General features: G+C 34.8%; 1 protein-coding gene across 3 annotated transcripts in view; it reads left to right on the top strand.

The window, feature by feature from the left end:
• The window catches only part of LOC106883001 (high affinity cationic amino acid transporter 1), a 128,859-nt gene that overhangs the window by 102,525 nt on the left and 4,594 nt on the right, over positions 1–21,740 (top strand). For all 3 annotated transcript variants that reach the window (XM_014933858.3, XM_089361273.1, XM_052972241.2), the window contains 3 exons: positions 3,022–3,136; positions 6,595–6,732; positions 13,843–15,100. In XM_014933858.3, coding sequence (XP_014789344.2) covers positions 3,022–3,136; positions 6,595–6,732; positions 13,843–15,100 — 1,511 coding nt within the window. The remainder of the gene's footprint in view (positions 1–3,021; positions 3,137–6,594; positions 6,733–13,842; positions 15,101–21,740) is intronic.

Genomic DNA, 21,740 nt, shown 5'->3' with positions numbered 1-21,740 from the left:
GATTACAGTTGAGTATAGCTCTAGACTAGCAGAATTATTGTAACGAAATGACATCAGTGCAAGATGCTGCGTACCTGTAACTTATATTTATCCTGTTAGCTTTCTGACAAATACTGGTGTATTTCTCCTATGCCCAGAATGCTTTCACAGTGAAACTATCACAATTCTGCCATACGAATATGTGGGGGTTTGTGCAACGTACATCCATTATCTGCCATATACACATACATACATAAATATATATATATGCATGTGTTTCTCAAGCGAATGAACATTTTAGAATTTAAAAATGGTGTCTCTCACACACACACAGTGACACACAGTCTCTCCTTCTCTCTCACTCACACACACACACACACAGCAAGACACCTCTCTGTCTCTCTGTCTGTCAAACACACACACACTAAAAAAGATGCGAGAAAAAGTAAATAAAATGTACGCTTTCTCTGTCTCTCTCTCTCTCACTCACACTCAGCGATAACTTTCTCTCTCTTTCCGACAACAAACCTCTCTGTCTCAGTGTCTGTCTGTCAATCACTCACACACTCATTTAAAAAGATACCCGTTTGCTCTTTTACTTCAGTCATTTGACTGTAGCCATGCTGGAATACCGCCTTTAGTCGAGCAAATCGCTCCCAGGACTTATTCTTTGTAAGCCTAATACTTATTCTATCGGTTCTCTTTTGCCGAACCGCTCACACATACACACAGCAACACACATCTCTCTCTCTCTCTCTTTCTTACTCTCTCTGTCTCTCTCTCTGTCTCACATTCACACAACACACTTTCTGTCTCGCACCCCGCATCAACACAGACACGTCCCTATCAATTTTCTCTCATTCACTTTATGCTGTCATCAAACGAAATGTACATTTCCAGCCACAGAAATAATAATAATAAAAAAAAAAAAACTTTTACTGAATTTACCGAACACCGTATGATAAACAGCTCATCTCATTCTCTGCAATGTATTGTTTGAGTTTGTGGATGTTGTCGAATGTTCCTCCGAGAATGAGGCGACTCAGACACACACACCTTCCGGTGTAAGGGAGTCAATTTCTGACCGTTACTACGCAAAAAGTTACCTCTTTTGTCCACAATAGTCACTATAGGTTTTTAGTGTTCCATATTACTCCTTAAGCGACAAATCTAAACAGTTTAGAACCTTTTGTGGAACACAAGTGATATATTTGCAAAGCATGGACGAAATCGGTTGAAAAATATTGATTTTACGTGGGATGAAGCTAATGATCAGTCACACACGCACACACACACAGATCTTTTGATTTATATATTATAGATAACGGATCATTAGTAATATATTTAAAAGGAAAGGTGTTTCTCTGTATGTTCAGTTACGCATGCCAAGTAATACACATTAACCGGTTATATCGTTTTCCAGACCGGAGGACATGTTTATTCGCATTCGCGAGGACAAAAATTATCGTCAACGCTATTTGAAAGTTTTACGGATCAATCTTACGATCTATTCACATAATTTGATTTGCTTCTGTAATATAAGACACCTAAAATTATCAAGAATGCTGAAATAGCTTATTTATTACTTACTATTTACTGTTTCATTGATACTAGTAATATTTTGTTTTGGAAAATATGAATAATCTTTCCCAACAACAAATTGAAAAGAAAGTGTTTTCTAGGGTAAAACGAATATGTAGATTATGAAAAACGCAATGAAGAATTAGGGCAAACTGTGTCAGTGATTCTGGCATTTTATGATGGTTACGAACGAAGGTAAAACGCGTGCACACCACCAAACCCCAAAACTGACCCTAAAACTAATCTTAACCAATGTGTGCACGCGCTTTACCTTCGGCCAACGCTCTACGTTTAAATAAACGTGCATAATACAAGAAGTTACAAAAAATAGAGTAAGCTTACAGTTTCAAATATATCCACATTTTTAAGAGGGTCCGGATACAGTTTGCTGCTCTCCGTAAGAAAGCGATGGAGACGTTCAGCATGATTCGGAATAGACTTAATGAACTGACACCTCGCCACATACTGCTGGCAGTATTTACCGACCGCCAGTCAACGGATATATGTCAACTTAATTGGAGGCGAATGCAGAATCGCACCTCTCCTTGAAAAATGCATTTAAAAAAATCGGATTCCTATGTTTTAGATGTCGGAGATTACGACTATGCAAAAAAATAAAAAAATAAATTAAAAAATTTAAAAAAAAACACCTTTTCAAATTTCACCCCAATTTGAAATTTTGATTACCTTAAAGAGATCGTAGCGAATTGACGAACATATGGAAATCTAAATCAAATAAAATAAACTTTAAATTGAAAAGAATTTGCGTTTCACTTCTATTTGCCTTAAATAATCGCAAATAATAATTAAATGTAAATTTAACATACACGATTTTATGAGAAACAAACATTGATATATTTAATAATTAATGTTATAAAGTTTAATAAGGGGTTCAAATTTCACCCCAATATTAAATTTTGAACATTTTCATCCATATATTTATTTGTGTATCTATCTATCCGTTAAATTTCTATCTATCTATCTATCTATCTATCTGTCTGTCTGTCTATCTGCCCATCAGTCTACCCGTCCGTCTCCCTCTCTATCTCGTTATACACATATCTATATGCTTTTTGAATTCAAAGTTTTGTAAACGTGGTTTCTTGCATATTTGGAATCTCCTTCATCGAAAACAGGAATCCGCGGAAAAAAAAATCGGAATGGTCTGTTTTGTGTGTGTGTGTGTGTGCGTGTGTGTGTGTGAGAGGGTATTGTGCACCAGGTCCGCTGGAGAGGTGGGGTGAAATTTGGGGGAAGGAGAGGTTGATGAGGTCAATACATTCAACTTCCGTTCTCTCCTCAAAATTGCTGGTCTTGTTCCAAACCTATTAATCTTATTATTAGTAGTAGTATTAAACACTTTTAGCTGTACTAATCAGCAAAATGCAATAACGTCTATTCCTTCATTTAAATTATTGCATCATTTTCATATTTACGTATATGTCTTTTTTTTGTTTTTAGATATCTTGACCAGAGACTAGGATGGTCCCCTGGACCTGGGATGGACACACATCCGGATGTCATGGCATTGTCTATAGTGCTGATAGCAACATTTGTAACAATGATCGGAGCAAAGGTAAAATGGGCATATTTCATATCTTTTGCATATAGAGGTTAATTTTAATTTGCACCGACAAAATAGGGTTTAGTTCATTATATTCTCCCCCACTCCAGAAACTCCTTAATCGTAGTTATTTAAGTTTTAGGCCATGAAATTGTATTAACATTATCTAATTTTAGCAATATGTGTATCGTCCATGAATCTTGCTATATTTCGTGACTCAAATAATACAAACGATAAATCAAATTATGGCACATCAGTGGGTGTTTTGGTGTTTTGCACAGTTGCAGAATAATAAGTTCACATTACGCCGACATTTATTTTTGCAGTCTCAAACTAACTCAATGCCTCTTAATGGCTTCTTTAGTGTGTCAGTTGTCATGTTATATTAGCAATTATTCGTCAACATAATTTTGTCGATCATCAAATAGTAAATTATTAAAGCTGTGTCCACCGCAATGTTTAAATGTTTTTGATATGTAATATGTTCAATTTTGAATTAGTTATGTATCTGTCTTTGTTCATGGCAGCAAAGAATAGAGCAACGAAAATAAAAGCAACAGTTCACGAAACAGCTTTCAAAAATATCCACATCTCTAGTACTGTGATTAATTATGCTTTTGTAGGAAAGTCGCCCTTTAATTCAACACATCTAACGTTAGCGACAAACATATATTGATACATAGACAAGTTATAGAATCGCGTATTTTGCAATTCATCAAAATCGAAAAGTATGGTGATATAATTATTATATTAGCAATTATTATTGACTGCGTGCAATATCAGAGTGCTCATTAAGGTACATGGGAAAAACCGCTTCACATTTTCCGGTTTAAACAATTCCACTTTAGTAGTAGTAGGATTTCTATCATGGAAAGTGTTAATGTCAAACTGTTTGCATCCCTATAAACTTGTTTGAAACTAATAAAGATATAAATACAAATCATTATATCATTACACAGCATATCAAATATTGAATTATGTTAAATATCAGAAACTTAGGAGGACAATTGATTAAATCGGTAGCTTTACTCTATTTATCTGTTCATACAACAACTGTTGGTGTTGCTGTTTAACCAAATATTAAGGCAAGTCATTTGTGAACATCTCTTAGGACTACACTTTCTGCTATGTAGTTTTCTTTTAGTTTGGTCGGTTGTACTTTGAGGGCCATCTAGCTATTATTTCTAAATGGCACACAAAGGCTTAAACAACAATTGCAGTCTTGAAACATGCCGACATAAAGTTAACACGGTGGAATATCTATATTCCAAGAGGCGTTGAAGAACATTCGAGTATACTTCTACTGTCTATAATAGCAATTATAAATGATGGATCAACGTTGCTAATTGTGAAGATCAGATGTCACGTTCAGTATTTAGATGAGTTGGGAATTTTAGATATCTAAGTCGTGGTAACACTAAGTGCACAGATCAGATGTCGAATTCAATATTCATATTGTTCAGATAAGAGGAGAATTTTAGATGGAAGTTTGGTCACATCAATCCTAATAATGAATTATAATCTACTAAAGATAGCAACCTAATTCACCATCAAATGACACACCTTACTGTCATAACAAATGATAACATTAGACAATTTGATTTTCCTCACGTAGTTCTTGCATGTCCCACGGTTTGAAAAACACTAAACATTTCCAGCTTTCAACAATTTTTAAGTTAGAATGTTTGAAAGAAGAAGGAAAAAAAACAACATTGATAAGTCCATCTTGAATTTTGTCTAATTATAATTTTGTTTGATTGGAGTTTTTTTTTTGGGGGGGGGGTGAATAATAAGAATAGCAACTTGATGTAAATCGCGTAATGTTTTCATAATCATTTTAATCTTATGACAGTCAGCATAACAACAGGATGGATATTTCAGGAAATAGTGGTGGGACGTAGGCAGAATGCTCGCTAACTGTAGAATCTTTAGTATCTATTGAAGAAAGATCAATAACTATGACCTGATTACACAGCCAAATCCTTTTACAAAGGAAAACCACATCGGCGATGTAGTCATGTCTACTAGAAAGAGGTGAACCGATATACAATGTCATCAATGTATACGAAAGCCCAAGGATTTACAGCTTCGTACATGCATTTATGTTCACATGTTAAGGAATAGTGGCAGTAAAAACATCAAGAAAACTGAACAACAGAAGGTCTTCAGAGAAGAAGTCCCACTCGGGCACTCAAAGGGGGAAGCACCGCATCCAGTTCATAACTCATCGATTCCTTTCTCTGCCGACACTTTTTAGCCACTCGGATATCAGAGACTTTGTCCATTTACACCGTCAGAAATTTCATCTAGTAACTCCTTCCCATTGACTCAACGTTCACCGCACAGTGCAAGTTAAACTGTAAATTTATACTATAGTACCTTATAACGTCACTATTTGTGTGTGTGCACGCACGCGCATCATATACCTGTATTTAACGATAATCAAGTGCACGTGTTACTCTTCTGAGATCTGTTTCAGTAATACGGAAGGTCAAGGTAAGGAGGTGAATATCTATACTTAAATTATGTCATCTCATGATGATGTGCGTATATGAATAAAGAGTTAAGGCTGATCTATACACTCATTTATATAAAGCAAAATAGAAAAGGACGATTTCAGCAGCAGCAGCAGCTGACCCAGTATCTATGTAACACAGCTCAACCACAATAAGCATTGCAAGAAATCGATGATGTTCGTTTATCTTTATCAAATTCATGGTAGTGTGTGACATTGAATTCAACAGAAATAAAGTAAACATCTGAGTCGGTCATTACTCATTGGCTATATATACATACATACATACATATATATATATATATATATATATATATATATATATATATATATATATATATATATATATATATATATATATATATAAAACAGTAATTTTAGGATGGAATTTATAAATATTTAATACATCGCTACGCGCATTTCCACAAGTCCCATTATTTTGTCATCAGAGTCAGTATCCTCGGCATTATTACTGTATAGTCCATTTTATCGCTGGACATCCGGTTGATTATCATTATTGATTCGTTTCATCAGGCGATGCTGCATTTTGGGATTAACCACAGAGGTTAGCATTATATTTTTCTATATCAGAATAACCATGATGCAACCCCGAAAATCTGACTGACTAGTCAGTATCATTAAACGGTACCCGGCATAATTGAAACAGGAGCTTTATTTGCATATCGCTAATGATACAATACAGGTTAAAAGATATACATACATATTATCTCACACACACATATTGATGTAAACTATATATTAATTTGGAAAGAAAGTCCAGCGGCATTTGAAGAGGGGATCGAAGATAATGTTTCATTGGTCTGGATTCATGTAATCAATAATTTTCCCTCATAATCCCATCATTCATAACTAACATGTACAATTGCAATAAAAAGATTCTCCTGTCTTTCAATATTTACATCTTATAAGCTTCTGAATATTTCTCTTTTTGCAGGTTACATCTGTTGTCAGCTGTGTCTGTAGTCTTCTCAACGTTGTTGTGGTAGCCTGCATTATTTGTGTTGGATTTTTTCACGTTAATAGTCAGAATTGGACTGCACATCCTGGATTCTTCCCTGAAGGAATAACTGGGGTGAGTGATCATTATGCATTTATACATTTAAGCGCTGTGGATTGTCCGATTTGGCAAAGTGCTAGCAAAATGCTTACGTTGTTTTGTTCAACAATCTAGGCTATGAGATACTGTAGTCTAATAGAAATATATTTCTAATGGAATTGCATCGTTCTAGATTGATGAGATCTGTATGATAAACCGAGGGATAAGCTTATAATAAGCGGGATTGAACCACCTAAACACTTATAGTATTTTAGTAACTTAAAATGGGTAGCAATTGCAAATGCAATTAATTAATTATTTACCCTATTTTCTACTTCATAGTTTTTTGAACAACTTCATGTGTCTGAAACATTCAGAATTTGAATACATAACGGAATATAAATAATTTCCAGATTCCTTTGAGTGGGTTGGTCTATTTATTTCTGTTTTAAAACGAAGGAGATTCTGGAACATAAAATTCTGAAATGGGGGAAGGACGAATTCATCATTTGTTCGTCGGTCTGAGAATTTTCTACCCAACTTGGTTTCAGTCAGACGACAGTGAAGAATATTTTCGTGCACTACGTCTTGATTCGGTCTGTGCAAAAGAGCGTCTGTTAGGGCTTAATTTTGATCTGCACTAGTATGAAGGGTATCTAGTATTTAGAATGATGCACTCAAGATCGCGAGATCGCAGTTTCAATTCCTAGACCGGGTGTTGCGTTGTGTTCGTTTCATCAACTTCGATTTGATGAAAAGAGTACATACAATTGATCACTATAAACGAATCATTTACGAAGGTCGTTTGGCAAAAGATGAACGCTCGTACGCTGTCTTCGACGATAAAGTCCATTATATATAAATCTCCCAAATTAGGGAGTGGAGCTAATAAAACCGAGGGTACATATGCTTCCTAGCTAGCAGAACTTCAGAACAACTTCCTGCACCTTGATGCTTGGATCTTACACACACACACACACACACACACACACACACACACACACACACACACACACACACACACACACACACACTAGTGATTAAATGTTTGTGCCGCACATAGGTTCACTCTCTCCATCAAATCGACGTTGTCCGAACAGGTGCACGGTGTCGAAGGAGTCGCGAGAAATCGTGAGATGAAGTGTTTTGCTCAAGAAGATAACGCACCACGCGGTATAGGAATTGAAACCACGAATTACACAGTGAATGCATCAGATTGACACTCAGAGAAAATTTATGATTGGAAAAATCAGGGGATATGACTTTCCGGGTAAAGTTCTTCGTCAGGAAGAGGAGAAACCTCTAGAGACAAGCGAAAGGATTGTTTGCAAAATAACACCTGTGTCATTACATGGCTGAAAAATGAAATACGTATACCATACTTAAGAATCATGTTAATTAAAGTGTCTGTTAATTTAAAATAAAACGATATGCGAAGAAACACCCATCTCTCGAACTCTCTAAAGTGCAGGAATAACTGGAGACAGACAATCTTGGTTCTTGTATAGCATTCAATAATCTATTCCGCAACAGTCTCTGTACATTTAGTTTTCTTACAAGCCTCGTCTAAATACAGCAACTCATAGAAACGTTATAGAATTTTATCGCAAAGTTAAAAGTGTGGCTGCTATTTATATTTAGTGATAAGTAATACTCGAACAGAAGAAATACTAGAAATATTTCATTTCTATTAGCATAATGGCGTGTGTTAATCCCCACATTTTCTTCAGCTTTTTACAATATGGTTTCCGTGTTTATCTTACAACAGTTTGTCAGCTCTATATCGAAATACTTCTTTAAATATCGGATTCCACATACACTTTGTGGTTTTCATACCAATACGCGCATCTCATTGGCACGACAACACATACTCTCACTCAACCACATTATATACACTTCCATAGATTGTATAGATATGTGTGTCTGTGTATACATAGGCACACCGACGCACGCACACATTATATAAATGTGATAAAAGTGAAATTCTGTCTGTCCGTCTTCGGTTCCTGCATCTCAGTCTACATTTGCTCTTCAGTCATGAATGACCATTGGATTACACCAAGATAGGTACCCTCCAGGGCACAAGTCTGAGCAAGGTTGTTTATGGAAACCAGCAGTCTTCCATGTATACCATACGCTTCTCCACGCCACTGATTGGAGCAACATACAATAAAATGTCTTGCCGAAGAATAAAACAGATCCCGATCCGGGAATCGAACTCACTATCTCATTATTGAGACCGACTCTCTAACAACTGAGCTATATATATATATATATACATATATATATATATATATATATATATATATATATATATATATATATATATATATATATATATATATATATATATATATATATATATATATATATATATATATATATATATATATATATATATATATATATATATATATATATATATATATATATATATATATATATATATATATATATATATATATATATATAAACAATATATGAGTATATGCATATATATGTACATGTATGTATATACGTTCATCCATATGTACATATAGATACATAACTGGGTACATGACGTGGCAAAAGAACAAGGACAAAAATGGTAAACAAGGTGCAACAAACAAGCAGGCCACATAGAAACATCCCCTTCATCAGCTGCCACCATTAAAACTCCGGCGTTTCGAAGAATTAAGGCAGTACGCATCGTTAAAATGGTTCTTCCGACGAACACAAATTAAATTGTTTTCGTGGAGGGTAGTGGCGGACGGAAAACAAGACAGGAAAACGAAACGGTAAATATATATATATATATATATATATATATATATATGCGTATCCTTGCTTCTATTTATATATACGTCTCTATATGTTTATGCTTGTGTGTGTGTGTGTGTGTGTGTGTGTACGTATCTGCTCGCAGTGTGTGTGTGGTTTTGTGTCTGCGTGCTATTTTTCGAGTATGTGTAAATATACATAGATTTACTAGAAGAGAAATAGGAAAAGATATAATTGCCTTTTGGACATATATTCTTTATATACATCAATAATAACGTTCTCACTGGTAATGTTATCCCTGTATATTTTTAAAAAATGTAATTCTTTTTTTCTAAAATAAATTGCACTTCCTATTTGAAGATTCGTTGAAACTATAGGATGTTATTCGTGCACTCAAATAAGAGCCCATAGCATCTTATAGCAGAAACAGCCGTCAACTAATGAAGCTTTTGCCAGGTGATATCATTTTCTTGTTACCGTTCTATCCTGATCAAAACTTTGTTCTGAAACATACGTATATTGATTACTACAAGTTATTAGTCTCGCAATGTCTAAGCTATATATTAAGACCTCATCACACACACACACACACACACACACACACACACACACATACACACACACACATACACACACACATACACACACACACACACACACACACACACACACACATATATATGTATATAGCGTTTGCCATATAGTTTAACAAATAGTTTCAAATATGCATTGTCGTTGTGATTTTGGGTCTGTTATTTCTAAATAGAGCTCAGTCTTGGGGAATGTAGAATATGAAATTGAATTTATTATTCTTTATCATTTCCTAAATGAAGTGCTGACGAGCCAAGTGAATTTTCTAGGTATGGTAGCACATAACATCCTATATTGTCTGTGTTTGAACTCTTTACATTTTACCTTCCCATTTACATTTCCTGCAAAAACTCTTACACCTCCATGCGTCAAATTAGCAAGCATTTTTTTGTTGTTGCCATATGTGAAATAAAACATTATTAAGTGAAATAAAACATTGGAAAACATCTTACATTCCTGAGTATTTCAGAAAATAATGTCAGGTAGTATCCTAGAAACAAAGTGACAAACCGTCATACGAAGATGAATAACAAAATCTCAAAATTTGAAAACTTTTATTTTGTATGTCTGTTACTGACAGATTTGCTAAAATAATTGTCAGTCTTGAAACTAGTATGCAATGAATTTTATAATTGAATTTTTTATTGCAATTTGTTGCGCTGTTAAATTGCTGATGACAAGTCTAAACATTGTTTCCGGATTGAAGGGTTTTGTAGTAGTAGTATTAATATTGATATAATTCTAAATGATATAATACATAAATGCTTAACATATGATACATTTCAACGATAAAACCAACATAAACTAGAATAAAGATTTCTAAAATATGTAAACGTCTGGCAAATATTTTATTAAACAAAGAATAAAATATATATTCAGCGTCCGGCGTGATTTACACTCAGTGAGAAGAAAAAACATTTTGTTTGATTACCTAAAAATCTGCTGTACTTAGACAGAAAATAAATAGATCATCAGAAAAAAGAAAGTATAACTATTTCTACCACTGGCACACACAGGTTGGACGGCTTTACACCGAGCAATGATTTATGCTTAGTGAGAGAATATGGTCAGATTTTGTCAGCCCACATTAGCTTCTTTAAACTCTCATAACTTCAGATATGTTTGCGGATCTTAAAAAAGTAAAACACAAAAAAACAAAAGGAATCACTTGGCCTAAATATATGAAAAATATATGTCCTCAGTTACTGTCCATAGGAAATCTATAAACATAATACAAACATATTCGAGTTTTGTACGCACATTTCAAATTTTTGCGACGTGCGATTTCGACATGTTTCTATTCCAATTAAAATATACACCATTGTGCATTGAACTTTCCCATATATAACGTCCAGTACTAAGACGCATTGAATGGTGCAACATTTAATAACAAATGTGCACTTCTGAACGTGTTAATATGCTACAAATTACCAAATTACTCTGTAACTTAGGAAAAATCGCCTCTGTAGAAGAGGCTTAAATTCGATTGCAATTAGTACAGTACGAGTAGCTATTTCTGATGTTCGCTTCTATCACAAGCAGCAGATGTCTCTCTCTCTCTCTCTCTCTCTCTCTCTCTCTCTCTCTCTCTTTCTTTCTCTCTCTTTCTTTCTCTCTCTCTCTCTCTTTCTCTCTCTCTCTCTCTCTCTCTCTCTCTCTCCCTCTCTCTCTCCCTCTCTCCACACTGTGCAACGAAACTGCCAGAAAACTGTAAATATCAAGCATTTTCAGTTACACCAGTTACAAAACAATGTGAATGACTGTTCAAACATCTTTAAGTGAAATCTCTTATATTTCTGCTTTACCGAGTAGACGTCCTTGAAAACCGATGTATTTGACGTTGTACTGGCGACTGTGACAGCAGTAATCTCAGAGACAATTCAGACAGCTCGCCGCCCCCCACTCGCTTCTCCAGAAATACTGATTTACAATATGCTTTCAAAATTCATTCTGTATTTTAACTTAGACATGTAATCTGTCATTGGAAGCTGATCCATAACTTATTTCCTGCTGTGTAATAAAACAACCAGACTTTATTTTATCGTCAATCGGAAGTTATATGAATATCTTCTTCCTGGATTCAAGTTTGATCAATAAGTTGAAGCTATATAAATATATTCTACAAGAAACTGTAACGTTACGCTTCACGAAGATGTATACGGATAAATTTGGTAAATTCAAGATTGAAATTGTGAACGATGAACTTAGTCGGAATATAGATTTGTATAAACCTTGAATGTTTTCATAAAAAGTTTGTCTTAACACAGTAAATAATTCAAGTCTGTGTTCTAAATAATACCTATAATTTGTTCTCTAATAGAAGGAGGTCATTATCGTTTTGTTTTCCTCTAAGCTCATTAAATATTGTTTCTTTCTTAAACTTAATTAGATATGCGCTTCCTACATAGTAAATTATAAACAATTATTTATGTAACTTGCATTAAGTGATATGCATATTATCAGTTTTTTTGTTTGCTTTTAATTTCGTATGAAGTTGCCAGCTACTTAGGTACTGGAAGCTTTTCCGAAGTCTTTGAATTAACTTTTCACATGAGTTGACAAATTGATTTCATGTTTTGAGACGTTATGTGCCGATTTGCTTCTTTTATCGCTTTTTAACTTTCTCAATGCTGATGCCTTATAATGGGTAACACCACTTCTTGCTTAACATTTCGCTTGCGACTTATTTAATTGATGGAACTCCGCAGTTAATGATTCCTATCCGGTTTTATGCATATTCATCTACTTGCTGATGTGCCCTAAATACTATTTTATTCCATTGTTGCTTGCAAAATTTGTCCCCCAAGCAAATATGTGATTTTTATATTGATGTTATTGTTAGTTAAAATATAGTCTCGAACATTTCGATCGCACTTTTCAACTCCAGAGACAACATAGCCAATGCACCGATCCTCTTTCAAACAAAGGAAATGGGAAACGTTTACAACGTCGCCAGAAAGACAACTTCATCTGTTTTCTACAACATAAGTCAAATTGCAGACACGTTTTGACAGGAATAACATGGAAGCAAAGTAGTCTTATAGGTTATTCTCTCTGTACTGTCAAAAGGAAATGCAGGTGTTCAGCAGCTGATTCCCAAATTTAACCATAATGCTCCACCTAAAAATCATCCGAAAGCGTAAATTTTGATACGAAGATTAGCATTGATACACCGTCTCTATCTCCTTGATTTTATGTGTGCTGTAGTTGATGTTGTAACTTATTTCTTCCCTATGTTGATCCTAGAGAGCTTCCATGAAATAATTCTTGCTGTGACAATTCCAAGTTTTTTTTTGAGGACTACGTTGTGTTATGTATCCATTTTTATTGCAGACGGAAGTATGTAATGCATGGGTGATTGGCAGCTATTTTCTGTGGGTCAATAGCACGTCATTTCTGGTTTAACTGAAGCATTCAGAAATGTATTCTATACGTGACCAACCTGTCTTTTTATATCTATAAGATGATGCATCAGTTCACTTTTAAAGGATATAGACTGTTAGTTTGTAGGAACTTGGCTGATATTTATAGCAAGTTCAGTGACTGAGAAGCACACCCTTGCTGGTCTTCGACAATCAAATGCTAATTGTCTCACTTTTAACAAGGAACTTTCAAACTTTTACAGAACAAATCAATATTGTATAAACACAAAAATATTTCACTTTGAAGGTTGTATATTTTGATTTATTTATCTATTTTAGGCTCCTCTAAAAAAACTGAGTTTTAAATTCAATAAACCTGTTTGCGTTTCCAACTCTCTATTCTTAATGACATTCACTTTTTTTTTCTTTACAGATTCTAGCTGGTGCAGCGACTTTGTTCGTCGCATTTCTTGGATTTGATGCTGTAGCAACTTCCAGTGAGGAATGCAAAGATCCCAGCAGAGTAGTGCCAGTCAGTATTGTGACAACACTCATCATTTGCTTCGTATTATATTTCGGTGTAGCCATGGCTATCACTCTTGCCTACCCTTGGTATCAGCTACAAGATCGCGCTGCTTTACCAAAAGCTTACGAAGCCCGTCAGATATTTGGTTCCAACTACGTTATAGGAATCGGTGGTATGTTAGGCCTGTCTGCTGCTTTATTCGGATGCCTTTATTCAATATCACGGATAATATATTCTATGGCAGATGATCATATATTATTCAAATGTTTATCATTTATAACTAAACTAACTAGATCACCAGCCATTGCAGTTTTCATGGGGGGTCTAACCTCAGGAACAATAGCAATGGTTTTTAAACTTGAAACTTTAATCGACACGATGGCAATTGGAACACTAGCTGCCTATACCGTGGTTAGTATCTCTGTCCTTTGCCTTCGGTACGATTCTGAAATTGTTGGACTATATAAAGAATATGAAGATATAAGTGACATCAGAACATTGCGCATGGCATCTACAGATTTTATTAATAACACTGGATATAGAACTTACAAAAACTATCGTCTAAATAGACATGATCCTCATTTTTATTCAAGCATTGATTCATTTACAAAACAAGGGGATTCTAATTCATATATTAACAATGTTCATCAACAAAACGTAGAAGCAAAAGAGACATTTGCTACGCAAAAATCAAAATCGGTTATCTGTACTGAATTACAAGACACATCTCCCATGATATCCGTCAGTGGAAGTAACCACAGCACGTACCAACGGATATCGAGTATTGTAAGCGGAAGCAGCTTCGGAAGCTTATTTCAATTTTCCAACGACTACTGTGAACCTAGCGAAAGATCTTGGCGTAAATTCAGTATTTCATTGATTGTCTACATAATATCATCTGTAGTTCTATGCGTGTTGACAATTCATGGACGTCAATACGTCTACGCTCAAAGTTGGTGGGCAATTATCATATTGGCTGCATCTCTCTTCACCATGATAACGTGCCTTGTGGTAATCGCACGGCAACCAAAGAATAAAATCAATCTGCTTGCAACAACTCCCTATGTTCCTGTAGTTCCTCTCGCATCTTTCACACTCAATGCTTATCTAATAACGTCCTTACCACAATCTGCTTGGTTACGGTTTGCTGTTTGGCTGGCCATAGGTAAGAACAACCTTACATCAAATTATCAATCAATGTCATTGAATTAAGTTATTTCTGCTTTAGCTTTTGCAACAGATTTATTAATGGGTCGTATTTCAAGACTTACTAAATAACAATATCCAAAGTACTATAAGTAGCTGCATTCTTAAAATTCTAGATACGAAATAAAAAGTGGGCAGTTGTGTGTGTGTCTGTGTGTGCGCCATGCATATGTTTAGGTACTAAACGAGCACAAATAAGTTTGAAGTGGTGGAGTCAGTTGATAGACAAGCCGGTTTGTGTCTTTGAGTATTGTATTTAAACACCCACTCTGACGAGACGCGTTCAAAGCATTGTAGCTCTATATGCATCCAAACACACATAGAGACACTTGCACACGCATATATGCACGCGTTCATATATATATACGTGTACACATGCATACATATAGACAGCAAGAAAGAGAAAGAAAATGGAATTCACAAAATTTTTATTAATCACTACGATCGTTTCGACCCATCGTGCATCGCTCTCCCGCGGGCGAGATGCTATACAAATAGTTGCAGGGCATTATTAAGGTGAAATATGTTTTGTTAGGTTATTTTTCAAAAGGTACTTTCTTTTTTTTTTTTAACTCTATTATTTCGATCCGAATACATCTTAGTAGTTGTCTGTAATAACTTGTACACACGAGAAACCTGAATTACAATGAAGAACACTTCGTGTATAAGTCATAAATTGACTTACAAAGAGTCAAACATGAAATAAGTATAAACAAAATAAGTGTACCGAATAATACGTTTTGCACTGATAATGAAATACCTTAAATAAAATCAAAACAGTAACGAAAAAACATGGATGACACGAAAATAGATAACAATGCAGGCAGATGTCCCCCAAACACATTCCGATACGCTCAGATCCAGCCACACACACACACACACACACACACACACATTTATATACATCTACATATATTTACATATACGGACACATACAGCCCTCCCCCATAAACACGCTCACACCGACGCATATACATGTATATACACGAATTCATTGCATATATAGATATATGGAGACACATACATGTGAGCACGCACACACATATATATAAATCTAAACATATTCTTTTTAATTACGAGTATCAATATAGACATATGTCCATCCACCCAAGGCTATATTACATCTATCCACACTCATATACTCTTTCATACAATGAGTAGCATATCAGTTTGGCATGGTAACGTGTACAAATAGGTGGCATTTTGCATACAGTTTACAGTTTCAATATTATTGTATACAAAGGCGGCGAGCTGGTAGAGACGTTAGCACGTCTGGCGAAATGTTCAGCGGTATTTCGTCTGTCTTTACGTTCTGAGTTCAAATTCTGCCGAGGTCGCCTTTCATCATTTTGGGGTCGATAAATTAAGTACCGGTTGTATACTGGTGTAAATCTAATCGACAGGTCCCTTCCCCCAAAATTTCAGGCCTTGTGCCTAGAGTAGAAAAGAATATTATTGTATACACTGTACTCAAACAATAAGGACATGATCCATATGCACGCATTCATTGATTAGTCAGTTAATTACCCTATTATATTGCGAATAAATTAAAATTTCAGTCTAATTCTACATATTCTTAGACTATGTTCATCGTTTACAAAGAGGAATGTGTTGACAAGCATAACTATGTATATATATAAAGATGCATAGTTATACACACACACACACACACACACACACACACACACACACACACACACATATATATATATATATATATGTATATATATATATACACACACAAGGCGCGGGTGCCCAAAATAAACCGAAATGTTGCAATATTATTTTATTCACTTAGTTTTACATGTTTACACTCTTATTGCCTTCAAAGTATTCTCCATTTGAACCAATGCATCGGTCCGAACGCGTTTTCTACTGTTTGTGATGGCTTTTAACACCTCCGTCGTTTTTTCTTCACCTCTTCCACATCTTCAAAACGTTTTTCTTTAAGGACTTCTTTCATTCACGGGGAACAAGATCGAGTGATTATGGAGGTAAGCGGGGTCATGCCATTTTTGGTCAAAAACTGTCTCACACACAATGCAGCGTGCACAGGCGCATTGTCGTGATGAAACCACCACTCTCTACTTTTCCACGGGTCGTTGCATTTTAGTCTCATCGCGTCTCGCAAACGCTTCAGAAATTCCAAGTAAGATGTCTGGTTAAGAGTTTGACCGGGAGGAAAGTATGTGTGGACAATTACTTCCCATCACTTGACGCGCTTTTTGTGGGCTTGGTGATATTGAATGCTTCCATTGATGTGATTGCTGCTAAGTTTCCGGATAGTAACTGTAGTACCAACTTTCATCGCCAGTGGGGACCTTCGGAAAAAGGTCCGGATCAACTTCCAACAATTCTTTCAGTTCATGACATGCATTCAGTCGTGACTGCTTTTGATCTTCCGTGAGCAAACGAGGCACAAATGTTGCCGCAACTGTTTTCATTCACAATTCCTCGCTGAAAATTCGTTGGCATGAGCTCCAGGACACACCAGATATATCAACAAGTTCGTCAAATGTTCGGCGACGGTCCTCCATTATCAGTTCATGAACTTTCGTGATGTTTTCCTTCGTTCGTGAGATTGACTGTCACCCTGACCGAGGTCGGTCTTCGAGTGATAAGTGACCATTCCTAAGGCGTGAAAACCACACGTAAACTTGTATTTTGCTCCTGGAAAATTCCTTGAAAGCTGTTTGAAACATGACAACTGTCTTGGCCGCCGTCTCCCGAGTAGAAAACAGAATATCACTCAAGGGTGTTGTTCCTTCTTTTCAGCTATCGCAAAAATCGACGAACAGAAGAGAAAGACCAAAACCAATGACGTATCACCTGGCAGTATAACTCGAGCGGACGACGCCGGTCGGCAGACTGATCCCTTTCGGTCACAGCAAGTGGCAGAAACCCGAGCTACAACTGGCCTTCCCCACAGACAACGTTTCCAGCCACTCTGGATACCTCCTCGTGTGTGTATGTATGTATGTATGTATGTATGTGTGTGTGTGTGTGTGTGTATATATAACAGACAAGTTAAATTAATTATAAAATAATTGATAATCCCTCACTATGGTTCTATTCATATATATATATATATATATATATATATATATATATATATATATATATATATATATATATATATATATATAAATGGAGTTAAACGCAGGTGTTTTCAATAATACCTGCGTTTAACTCCATTTATTTATATTTGTTATACAAAATATTTCACATCAACCCGGAGCTTCTACCTTTACAAACAGGGTGTTACGTCCTATTTTTTCCTGCCCTGGTAACTGTTTATTTTTTCCCTGTTAATTGTAAACAAGGGAAAAATACATTCATATATATATATATATATATATATATATATATATATATATATATATATATATATATATAGATATATATATATATATATATATATATATATATATATACATATATATATATGACTATGCCGGTCTGACATCTCGAACAAATCGACACCAGTATTATTGTACAATCTCAAACGCTGAACAATCAACGCCAGTTGTCGGGTGGAAATAAACAAAAACAGGCAGACACAAATATCAACACACACACATATATGTATATATATAATATATTTACACATACATACATATATAATCTCGAAAATTAATTTGCTAAGATATTATGAATTTTGTTATCTGGAATGACTATTTAAAAAAAAAAAAAAAACTATAACAGAATTAATAATATAGGCGTTTGCAGACCCAAGAAAAGCATTTAATAGCTGAATGATTTAAATTAAGCAAAGGACATACTAAGTATGTCTACCTGCTGGAAATAACCATCAAAACTCTTATTTAAATCACCAAAATTACACTGATGATAACTACAGAAACCAACCAAAGTAGATCAGGTTAATAAAATCTCCTAACGTACATTTACGTATATATGGACTCACGTGGACCGGTTTCTGCACTGGCAAAATAAAATCACCTTGACGCCATCAGCACGTGTTACCCTGAAGAGAGACCCCCAAATACTCGTATTCAAGTCTGCGCTGCAACTGATTCGTGTAACGCCGAAATCAATTTCCAGCCACCAGGGGAAAAGATTCTCTATACAAAGGCAAACAATTCACGAGAAAAAATATAATTCCCGGAAATTAATGTGCTAAGATATTAATTTTGTTATCATCTGGAATGACTATTTTTTAGTATGTCCTTTAATTAATTTATATATAAACACTCACTGGTTGAAAGAGAAATGGAATTTAAGCAGAATTCAAGAGACGAGATATAAATTGATGTAGAAGAATCTCTTGAATACTAACAACGAATTCACAGAACTTCATTGAAAAGTATGCGTTTTGTTTTAAAATAAATGCATTAGTTTTGATCAGTGAAGATGCAAGATGTGTGAAGGAGATCAAACGACGAAAAGTGAAAACAAATTTTGCATTCTCAAACTTATATAACATCCTGAGAATCTGTACTTTGAGTATCAAGACCAAAAGCCGTATATTGGACCTTTATGTCTACTCCACATTAATGTATGGAAACCAGGCATGGTCTATAGCAACTGAAATGAGAAAGTGCTTGCAGAGATGTGAAATGTGGTTCTAAAGGAAAATATTGAGGATAGAAGAGAAAGTGTCTAGTGAAGAAGTGTTGACCTGGGTTGGGGTGAGTAGGAAACTGAGATTTCTTGCTCATATGAGGAAGAAAGAGGCCCTGGAGAATTTAACGACGACCGGAAAAATTGAAGGAGAAAGAAGCAGAGGAAGGAGAAGAATGATATGGATGCCATGCTTGACAAACGAAATGGCTGGAAGAAAGAGGCATTAAACATTATGAAGTGTATCAGTTACACAAAACAAAAACAGATAATTGTGGCAATACACGATTACCTGTCTTACATTCTGGACATGGTACGCAAAGAAAGAAGATATTCCCATTTTAACAACATTTACTTCATCATGCACAAATTTATAGAAAGCTAAAAGGAATCTACGATGAGCCTACATAGTATTGAATGTCTTGCAAAAGTAATAGTTAAATTTAGTCACGGATTTTACTTTCACAAACACATTCATCGCTCAGCCAGGGAAGCAGCGGTAAAATATTGGCTTCTCGCAAGATATGAGATAAGAATAAGTTAATAGCTGCGACTAGCAGTCAGGCATAATTGATGAGAGCTATACCTTTGCTAATCCGATAGCATTAATATGGCTTCATTTCCTTAAAGCTGCAACATGAGTATTCGCTAGTTGCTTCCCTAACACTGATAACGCTTTTAGGAAAACGGATCTATTTACACAAGTTTGCATTTGACCACTGGCAAAATAAGTATTCATATGAGTCTATATTCATACCATATACGAATACGTACACACATGGATGTATATGTATGAAAAGAGTCACTAGAGCATGTCTGTCTCTCATATATATATATATATATATATATATATATATATATATATTTAGTAAATGGAGTAAAACGTATATTTTAAATGAATTCTTTAAAAGAATTCATTTAAAATATGCGTTTTACTCCATTTACTAAAATTATATTTTTACTCAAGTACCCAAAATAACAAGGAGTCTCAACCTCATAAACAGGAGTTACACCACAGTCATTTTGTGATCTTTGTTACCCTGGTATCTATTAACAAATTTATTTTGTCCGAGTTAATTATTAACTTGTAGAAAATAAATACATATAATAATATATATAATAATATATATATATATATATATATATATATATATATATATATATATATATATATATATATATAATATATATATATATATATATAGCAGCATATCAATGTCTAAAAGTACACATACAAACGTTTTTATACCAACTTATATTTAAAATGTAAAATTAAATGGAATGAATATTCTATATCTTTTACTTTTGTGTGTATTATTTTATCTTTTACAAGATAAAACTGTGACTTTGAAACGTCGACCTGTCCGATTTTATATAGCCATCGGTAAATAAAATTAGGGTATTTAGAGTCATATGAATGATAATTAATGATAAATAATGATGATTAATGATAATTAATGATAATTAATGATAAATAATGAATGATAATTAAGAGTGGTAAAAATAGGCGTAGTGTTGTGAATGAAAAGAGAAATAGAGGAGGTACACTCGACTCAGAGTTGCGCGTCTCTAGAGACATTTTGACGTAGTGGAAACTGGGAAATTCTGGTACAGGTGTGCATTGGGCATAACACTACTTTTGTCAACTCCTCACTTACAATCTGTAAAGATATCCAAGATATGAACTAATCAACACTAACGCTAATGAGCATGATGCTCCTGGGAAACTAAACGTCTCAAGAAATCTGTCACTCCGACGGTGAAATTTCGTCTGCTGATCTCGCCCTCTCACACTCGAAGCATGACGTTTCTGCTTGAGGCCATCGACTTCAATCTTATTTTCCTTAGTTTATATTCAATTTTAGCATTATGTTCACCTGGGTCCATATGTCTCATATAGAGTGATTCTAACCATTTTTCAGATTTCCTGTTCACTTGTTTATCACGACTTTTTGTCGTTCATCTTTGTTTACATAAACATAAGTGAGAACTACAGTTCGTGGAATTTATACATTTTT

This window comes from Octopus bimaculoides, chromosome 12 (assembly GCF_046866305.1).
Source record: "Octopus bimaculoides isolate indiv1 chromosome 12, ASM4686630v1, whole genome shotgun sequence".
NCBI classification, from domain to species: Eukaryota; Metazoa; Mollusca; class Cephalopoda; order Octopoda; family Octopodidae; genus Octopus; species Octopus bimaculoides.
Note: the sequence above shows the minus strand (reverse complement) of the source record. Positions and strands in the feature narration are given on the sequence as shown.